Source organism: Puntigrus tetrazona, unplaced genomic scaffold (genome assembly GCF_018831695.1).
Source record: "Puntigrus tetrazona isolate hp1 unplaced genomic scaffold, ASM1883169v1 S000000148, whole genome shotgun sequence".
Lineage (NCBI taxonomy): Eukaryota > Metazoa > Chordata > Actinopteri > Cypriniformes > Cyprinidae > Puntigrus > Puntigrus tetrazona.
In genome coordinates, this window is record NW_025047824.1 from 2,255,001 (window position 1) to 2,265,000 (window position 10,000).

The 10,000-nt window shown below is 36.0% G+C and overlaps 1 protein-coding gene across 2 annotated transcripts in view; it reads left to right on the top strand.

Annotated features, from left to right (window-relative positions):
- src (v-src avian sarcoma (Schmidt-Ruppin A-2) viral oncogene homolog) overlaps positions 1–10,000 on the top strand; it is a 46,405-nt gene that overhangs the window by 25,550 nt on the left and 10,855 nt on the right. Inside the window, exons 2-6 of one of the 2 annotated variants that reach the window (XM_043230196.1) lie at positions 1,797–2,046; positions 3,522–3,621; positions 5,601–5,618; positions 8,155–8,253; positions 9,860–9,963. In XM_043230196.1, coding sequence (XP_043086131.1) covers positions 1,806–2,046; positions 3,522–3,621; positions 5,601–5,618; positions 8,155–8,253; positions 9,860–9,963 — 562 coding nt within the window. In that variant the 5' untranslated portion in view covers positions 1,797–1,805. The remainder of the gene's footprint in view (positions 1–1,796; positions 2,047–3,521; positions 3,622–5,600; positions 5,619–8,154; positions 8,254–9,859; positions 9,964–10,000) is intronic. The other variant, XM_043230197.1, reaches the window with a different exon arrangement.

The window sequence follows — 10,000 nt, forward strand, 5'->3', positions numbered from 1 at the left end:
TGTGTGTGTGTGTGTGTGTGTGTGTGTGTCTGTGTGTGTCTGTGTGTGTCTGTCTGTGTGTGTGTGTCTGTGTGTGTCTGTGTGTGTGTGTCTGTGTGTCTGTGTGTCTGTGTGTGTGTGTGTGTGTGTGTGTGTGTGTGTGTGTGTGTGTGTGTGTGTGTGTGGGTGAAACCGTCTCTGTCTGTCCCTCCAAAAATGTGCGCTTGCTGGCAGACGGACAGCATGAGTGTGAGTGTGTGTGTGTGTGTGTGTGTGTGTGTGTGTGTGTTGGGGGTCTGCGAGGATCGTGTTGTAGCGGCTGTCACTGGTATGTGAGAGGAAACAGCTGAGCGCTCCTGAACCCGGCCGGAGCGAGGTTAAAGTGCACTAAACGCAGCTCGGACACTTGGCCGCTTTCTTTTGATCTGATCTGTCTGCGTGAACCGGCATTCGCGCGCCGAGCATGTTTTCTGTCAGTTTTAGAAACCTCGTGACCGTCGAAATCGAACATTTTTGTTTTAACGCATTTCTCATTGAGAGCAACTCATGTTTTTGCACGCGGGGAAAAAAATTGCGATCCTTAATCAAAGCGTAATCACTTATCTGAAATATCTTTGATGCTTAATATGCATTAAGCCGAGCAGCCTTCGGATAATATTAACCAATAACTGACTGAATTTTAATATAGTGGATGAAGAGTGCCTCTTTGATATGCAGTAATGAGATTAGCGTTTAATGCCGAATATTTTCTGGAGATGAAGATATTTCCGTACACCGGCATCAGTGTTTATTTGTATTACTTGAGGAATAGTGGAGTATGGCTTGAATACGTTGTTGCTTAATAATTCATTAAATTCATGCAAAAATGATGAAAACTGGCCAGTCTCTAGCGGCGGAGCTGGAAAAGGAGGGGGTCAAATATTCGTTTGAAGTGTTTTGATGGAAAAAATTGCATGGAAGTAATTTTTTTGAAAAACAAATTATACACAAAAATATGTAAAAAGTCCAACGGTTTGAATGCAGTAGGTTGTTATAGGTAGCGTGGCATAGTGGTTAAAATCTTGACTAGTAACAAATAGGCCGTAAAAGCTGATTAAAAAATCATTCAAATGTTTTTTGTTTTTTTTTATTCATCCATTATCATTTTATTTTAGATATACTTTATATTATATACAAATATATTTAATATACAAGCATAACATTTTCTTAAACGTATACATGCATGAAAATAGTACACAAAACTTTAATTTGGATGCGATTACTAAATATTACTTATAAATATTAAATAAGTATTTTACAAATTTACATTTTCTTTTTATTCATTTATTAATTAATTATTTTATATGAATATATAAGTATATATTAAATAAAATGTTATATATATATATATATATATATATATATATATATATATATATAGAATTGCATACTATTTTTAATTAACTACTTGAATTTTACTCTAATAGCAGGTGTACTTTAAGTAAATAAATATATAGATTTTAAATTTTTAATATTGAAATAAATGTTTCTTTTAATTTACTTTTGTATTTTTTTATTATGCACTATTTAATATTTTCTATGAACTATTTGAATTTGACTCTAGTAGTAAGTGTACTGTATTTGATTTATTTATTTAAATATATAGATTTTAATTTAAAATATTTAACTACATTTTTCTTTATATTTCTTTACATTTCTATGTTATTTTTAATTAAGCGCTATTTAACGTTTTTTATGAACTATTAGAATTTGACTGTGCTCCAGTAGTAAGTGTACCGTGAGGTGCTTTGGGTAAAAGTCTTGGGTCTCTCTTCCAGGCCTAGGCCATGGGCGGAACCAAGAGCAAACCCAAAGAGCTCGGCCAGCGCTCCCGGAGTCTGGACGACGGCACCGGAGGTCACCATCACAGTCCCAACCAGTCGTCCTTCACACCCAACCGGAGTCCGCCGGTGGACGGCACCAGACGCGGCACCCAGCCCAACATCATCAACGCTGAGCAGGCGCTGTTCGGAGGAGTCAACTCCAACAACAGCGTCACGTCTCCTCACAGGGTCGGCACGCTTTCTGGTAATGCGGCATCCTTGGATATAGGCCTAGACATCTGAGGAATGAACTGACTGAACAGTTTTGAGCAGGCACACATGCACTTTTTCAGCACACCTATTTTGGACTCGTTATAGATTTATGTATAGAAAATAAGGCATAGCTTTCTATGAAACCCGGATTTATAATACATCATAAGAGTATTCTTAAGACATTATAATGAATGCATAATGCATTATAAATAGCTTTTTAATATGTATTCATAAGAACACTTATTTTTGGTTTCACACAGTTAACACGATTCATCCACTTAAGTTGCAATGTATTATATTTCTCACAGTTATAATGCATCACTATACTGAGGTTGCTTTACTTAAAGTGAACGAATACCATATTAATAATGCTATTTTTTTTTCTCAAACAGCCATCGGATATGAGTTGTGTGCAGATCTAAATAATGCCTAGATATGATATATATTTATAAATGAAGTAGATTGATGTGGTGTGCATTTAATGGAGCATCTGATGCATGCTGCGCACAAAAATAGGCAGGGATTTTCCAAACTCCCGAGCTCTGATCCGATTGGCTGGTGTTCCAGGATCTCCGAGAGCTCTGTCGGTCTTTGTGGAAACTAGTTTGTGTTTGCATGTTACCCAGCAATTTCTGTCGAAAACCGCTCGCTGGATTTACCACAGTTTGTCCAGGAAATAACTGCCGCTTTTTAGGTTTTGACGGTTTGTCATTTTGGCCACAAAGTCTGCGAACATCTTGTGCATTTTGGTCAGTAATAATCTGAAGTATCTAGTATTGTCCATGCCACTATTCTTGGAAGCTGGTGCACTATTTTTTAAATACCCGTTCAGTTTCTATTAATAATAATGAGTTTTAAAAGTAGATTTACTTATGTATTAGCAATAATATATTAGTATTAGAATTACAATAGTCCTATATTAATACTTTCTGTATTTATTTTTTAATTTTAATTTTAAAGCTTTAGAGGTTTTTTGTATTTTAGTCATTTAATTTTTTTTGTATTCTATTAGTGTGTACTTTTTATTTTATTTTTAGTACATTAACCTAATCTATAAAAAATGAGAAATGTTGCCTTTTCAAACTACTTAAATATCTAAAATATTTTATTTTATGTTTTATAAGCATTGTTTTTTTATATTCCTTTTTCATGTTTTTTTTAATGATTTATTTATGTGTGTTACTAGGTACTAGGTTTTAAATACAAATTATTTATAAAAAAATGTTGAATGATTTTTTTGTTAACTCAACAACACATTAATAGACAAGGCATACAACATATTCAAAATGATCCTCCTGGTGTCTTTTTGCTGGAAGTCAAAAATCGGACTGTGCAAGACTATTTTTAGATGCCCATTTTCTTTGGAAACCCAACATTGCACAGGTTAATGTAACTTCCCTGCAGAATTTTTTGAAGTGCATGCATCAAGGTAACGCTCTTATGTTTGTCTCTTGTATTTTTCCATAGGCGGCGTGACCACGTTTGTGGCTTTGTATGACTACGAGTCACGAACCGCCTCTGATTTGTCATTCAGAAAAGGAGAACGACTCCAGATTGTCAATAACACGTAAGAGGGAAACACAAACACACTCGCACAAAAATAACAGGGCTCCGGAGGGCAATAGACACACCCACCGATGCAGACATCCCCACACACACACACACACACACACACACACACACTCTCACGTCTCTCATCTGTCTGACTGCTGAACCCCCCCAAGCACAACTAGCCCCCCTCTTCCTCTTTGGTAACCATAGGAACTGGCTCTCTCTGAAGGCGCTGTATTTGTGGGAGATGACGGCTTTTTGTTCTCTGGATTCCTTTTTTGGTCTTCCTGTGCACAAAAAAAAAAGCTCAGCTGCACGTCTTTACCTCCACTTCCCCTCCCGGACCAAAGGGAGCATTTTCCTTCCTTTCTACACCTGCGGTTCACTTCCTTATTCCAGCGCACAGCGCTACCGTTAAGAGAATAAAAACACTCTCAGAAACATCCTCTGGTTTCAGCACGAAGCGGACCTGGGGAATTGCTTTTTTATGTCAGGCCCAACGCAGCGCGGTATATGGGTGAATCTCTGGAAGTGGAACATGGCCGGGTCGTATTTCAACCCTAAATCACAAGAAAGAAATGAGAAATTTTATTTTGCTGAAGGAAAATGAAGCCTGTGGTTAGTAGCATTACAGATTTTTAAATTGTGACATAATTTCCATGACTATTAAGCATCTTTTCAACACAAACTGTAGCTTTTAATTTAATTGTTTTTAATATATATATATATATATATATATATATATATATATATATATATATATATATATGTATATATATATATGTGTATATATATATATGTATATATATATATATATATATATATATATATATATATATATATATATATATATATATATATATATATATATATATATATATATATATGTATATATGTGTATATATATATATATATATATATATATATATATATATATATATATATATATATATATATATATATATATATATATATATATATATATATATATATATATATATATACATATATATATGTATATGTATATATATATATATATATATATATATATATATATATATATATATATATGTGTATATATTAAGAAATAAAATCATATATATATATATATATGTATGTTGGTGTTTTTTTCTTTTCAAGAGGGCAATAGATTTTTTAATTATTTTATTATTTATCATATTATAAATATATTATGTCTTTTGCCAAATTAACGTTTTAGTTTATTTAAATAATTTTTTTCTACCAACTTTTTTTTTTTCTACCAACTTTAAATGGCAGCGCATATATAATTTGTTTTTGTGAAAGAATGACTCTTATGAGTCATTTTTAATGAACTGTGCAGATTATCAGCTTGAAGACGTCTAATGAATCATTCGCTGAATGAATTTAATTCTAATTAGCATTTCATTCATCAGTGTCAGATACGCGCAATCCGTCGTTGTTTGAAAAGTGGACTTACATGGGAGGCGACCAAGGAGGACACCATTGTTGAAAACAGATCATGTGGACAGATCGTGAGCATCACTTTCGGTCATATTAGATCTGAAATGAAGCATAAACGAGTTACCAAAATGGTCTCGTGGTTAAAACCAATTTTGGGCCGTTTGGGTTAAAAAAAAAAACCCCTGTGTTTTCCTGAGATTCACCCTTCAAACCGCAAGCAATCACCAATTGCTGCCCACAACCCTTCCCAGAAGCCCCGATACTAAAGTAATCAGCTTTTTAACAAAATCACCAATCTGCTCCGGCTTATCGCTGGGACCTTCAGAGTCGTGTGTCAGCAGAGATAATCAAACGCACATTACAGTAATTGTTTTCCATATTTTTAGAGTTGGGCGAGTGCTGTTTTCAGTGCGTCATTGCTGCAGCCGACCTTCAGTCGTTTTTTAAGACTATGTGGGATGTTTGTAGCTACTGCTTTTTCTGCTTGTAATGTCCAAACACTTCACGTCTCCTCTGTGTTTTTCCTCTACACGCTCTCGCTCGTTTTTGTAGGAGAAAGTTGAACCCCAGGTTGGTAAAGTCGCTCTTGCTTTTAGCTTTCAGTTGTTTGTTTGTGTGTATGTGTGTCATTTCGCCATTTGCTTGTCCACCTGAGATTTGTCCCGACTTTCTAGAGACTGCGGAAGTGGTCCAGAAATAGTTTCACACCTCCTCATAACTGGCTCACTCGCGACCATTTTACATTTGTCCTTCACATCGACTTTGTGATGGTCCCTTGGTGCATTATCCATCGTTCCTTTACATTTGCTTAAGCTGCATGCTAATTTCCACGCTATCGTTATCTGTGCTAGATTAGGATAGTGCATAGGTCATAGATCGATGGAAATCGTATCAAATAGAACATTTTCCGTGATATGCTGACGTACAGTTCCTGTTAAACAGGATGTAGTCACAGGAACATGTTCGCGTGTCCCTTTTTTAAATAGCAAATATATAAACGCATGGCATAGTTGGCCTAAAAATGAGACTCGTAACCCACTAAAGTCTGGGTCATAAAGCGAATGAAAGCGAGTGTTAAAATATCATTAGCATTGAAATAGCATAGTGAAATTAGTTTTCAGACTCATTTTATTGGAGTAAAATCCTTATACAGCTAATAGACGAGGGGTTAAAATCCACAAAAGTTCAGTAAAGTTTTCATTTCCTGTGGCCATTTAAAACTATAATGTTCAGAAAGCGTTAGCATTTAGCTAAAGTAACGTATAAAAAAGGCTAATGCTTGTGTTTAGCTGACTTGCTAGTTGTTTTCCTTCTAGAGATCACTTACGATAAATATCTGTAAACCCTCCACAAAATACGCATATGCATATCTTTTAGCACATGCTATGCTAGCAGTACAACATACACAGCATACGTTAGCAAAGCTAAACGCTAAATATCCTTTACAATTCAGTGACGGTTTGATTGCATGCGGTCAGATAATTTAATAAACTGAAAAATGTGTGTATTCAGACAGCGTTAGCATTTGGCAGAATTCATATGCAAACCGAAGGCTGTTGGCTACGTTTTCAGTTTTGCTAAATCGCTAGCTGTCGTTCCGGAGGTTTTTCTATTTAATGAGGCAAAAATCACCCCGCTAATTGAAAAGGGGGCTTTTTATAGCTAACGTTAGGCTACATAGTGATTGACTAACATACTAGCATGCAATCAAAACTAACAGATTAATAAAAAATGATGTGAATGAACTTAGCGTTGCCGTTTAGCTAAATCAACATGGGGAAAAAATGGTTGTAGTAGATGCATAATGGCTTAAAAAATGCAACATTAAAAGTCAAGAAAGTTAGCTGTATGCATTTTAAGTGTACAGTGTTTTCTACATTAATGTCTGCTCGATTGCAGCCTCGTTGTTTTCTCCTCTCGTATACCCTGCTTATCAGAATCACTGTTTTTATGCCTTTTCATACATAAATAATTCATTAACATCTGAATTTTGAATGGTACGCTGTTGTATGAATAATATATTTGCATCGTATGAATATGAATATGTGCCCATCTGCGTATATACTGTATGTCGTCGTTTTCACTGGAGCGGTTATGTTTTAATTACGCTCAACGACAGCTAGCAGCAGCTCGGAGACCTCCGAGAGGTTTGCGTCGGGTCAGCATGTCTTGGCGATGGATGAAGTCTTATTACTTTAGCTTAGGGAGTGAGTCACAGTCTGACACCCCACAGCTCACGCTAAAACACAACATCTATTATTAAAAACCCATCAAGACTCCCAGACAATAGAGACCCAGACAGATGACTCGCTTTTTTCGATAAATCCACCGGTTTTGTAGTAAATAATTCACGCAAAAACGGAGGGAAAAAAATCATTCCGAACCCATATGATTTTCTTTCTGTTATATAACTTAAAAAGAGCTATTTTGATGAATGCTTATACCGCTCCTTTACGCTTAATTAAGCCGTATAGCATATCATATATATTTTTTTAAAGGAATTAACGCATTTATTCACCAAGCATTAAACTGATCAAAAGTAGGAACTTTCCAATACGTTTCTGTCTGTTTAGTATATATGTGACCCTGGAGCACAAAAGCAGTCATAAGTAGCGCAGATATTTGTAGCAATAGCCACAAATATATATATTATGGGTCAAAATTATGGATTTTCTTTTATGCAAAAAACAATGAGAACATTAGCGAACGCCACCTTGAGAATTTTCTCAATATTACAATTTTTTTTGCACCCTCAGAGTCCATATTTTCAAATAGTTGTATAGCAAGATATACAGCAGTAAGAGCAAATAATGTGTTTGGAACGACATAAGGGTGAGTAAATGATGGCTGTGTTTATTTTGGGAGAAGTGAACTATCCCTTTAAATGCATGTTTCATTTGTGCATAATTTGGCAGCGCAGGTAGTCAATGTCTTCGAGAGCAGCTTTGTCTGCGTTCTCGTGGCTCATTTCATGGATTATAAAGCAGGAGCGATACCACAGATGTAATCTCAGGGCGTTTGTTTTGGGCGGGTGAGAACGTGTCACCAAATATGTTGAATGTGAGTCAAACTGCAGGTGTATTATGTGTGTTTTCTGTCCTCTTAGGGAAGGCGACTGGTGGCTGGCTCGCTCGCTGACGACAGGAGAGAGTGGATACATTCCCAGCAATTACGTGGCACCGTCTGATTCCATCCAGGCTGAAGAGTAAATCCTCTTCCTCCTCCTATTTCTCCCTTTTCTTTGTTGTTCTCCTCCCTGTGTGATTCCTCTGGTTTGCATTTTATTCCATCCACTGTGATTTATCAGTTCAGCCGAGTGTGATTCTAGGTCCTCGCTGGCGATTGTTTTACTAACCGAAACGACAGCTGAAAGACAATTCGGCCGCTTGTTTTCAATTTGGTGTGAGCTGGCGGTTTAGTCGGTGAAGGGAGTCGGTCGCATGTTTGTTTTCGAACCGCCCTGACTGATTCATGAGTCACAAAACTGATTCATCAAAAAGAACCGGCTCATATCTATCTATCTGTCTTTTATCTATCTGTCTTTCTATCTATCTGTCTATCTGTTTGTCTGTCTGTCTTATCTTTCTGTCTTATTTATCTATCTATCTGTCTGTCTGTCTTTCTGTCTATCTATCTTATCTGTCTGTCTGTATCATTTGTCTTTCTATCTGTCTTTATTTGTCTGTCTGTCTGTCTAGTTCTTTCTTTATTTAATTTTCACTTCCTTTAACTTAACTAGAAAAAAATTTAATAAAAATTATAAATTTTATAGTATATGTATATATATATATATATATATATGTATATATGTATATATGTATATATATATATATATATATATGTATATATATATATATATATATGTGTGTATATATATATATATATATATATATATATATATATATATATATATATATATATATATATATATATATATATATAAAATTGAATAAAATAAAAATGACAAAAACACATTACAATTACTAAAGCGTTAGCAAAATATTAATAAATGCAAATATATATATATATATATAATTTATAATATTATCTTAAGGACACTAAAATAACACTGACGCTCAACCCTTGTGACGGTACTAACAGAATGATTCATTTTCGCCCCTCTCTCTCTCTCTCCTTCCGGCCTGACCTTTGAGTCCTTCACATTTCCCCCTCATGGTTTTGCTCTTTCGCCCTCCTCCATTATCTGCGACGAAGTCTCTCCATCATCTCATCAGTTAGAAAGAAAAACCCTTGCGGCCCAAAGACCTTTCCCTTCTTGACTGAGTGAAACGCGTCAGTGTTTGCCTCAGGCGGCCCCGTCTACTATCGTCTGTCCCGTTCATATTCTGCTCATTCTCATATATCCGGTCCCTGAGATGCACGCGCGGCGTTTGCTCGGTCGACCACCGCCTCATTAAATACACACAAGCTCTCTCCTTTGAAAACCTGTAATGACTCATTTTTCCACCCTTGCCTTGCCAGTCACCTCAGATTGTCTCTGGAGAAGAGGTAAGACTCAGAGCGAGTGCAGCCGCTAACAACAAACTGCGCTGATTTATAGACACTAAATGTCACTGGGTCGGCCATGCATCCCAAACACCATCGTTTTAGCGCTACTGGATCTGTGAATAGGAATATTACCACCTGAATCAATGTTCAATATCTTCAGCATCTCGTGCAACACAAATCAAATGCCGATTGCTATAAAGTATAGTCCCGAAACACAAAACAATACAACTGATACAATGTGGTTACTTCATCTAAATGCACGCTCTCTCTTTTTTTTCTTCTTCTTCTTCGTCTCTCTCCAGATGGTACTTTGGAAAGATCACACGCAGGGACTCCGAGCGGCTCCTCTTGAGTCTGGAAAACAGGAGAGGAACTTTCCTGGTCCGAGAGAGCGAGACGACCAAAGGTGATTGAATGTGAACAGTACTATTTAATCATTTTTT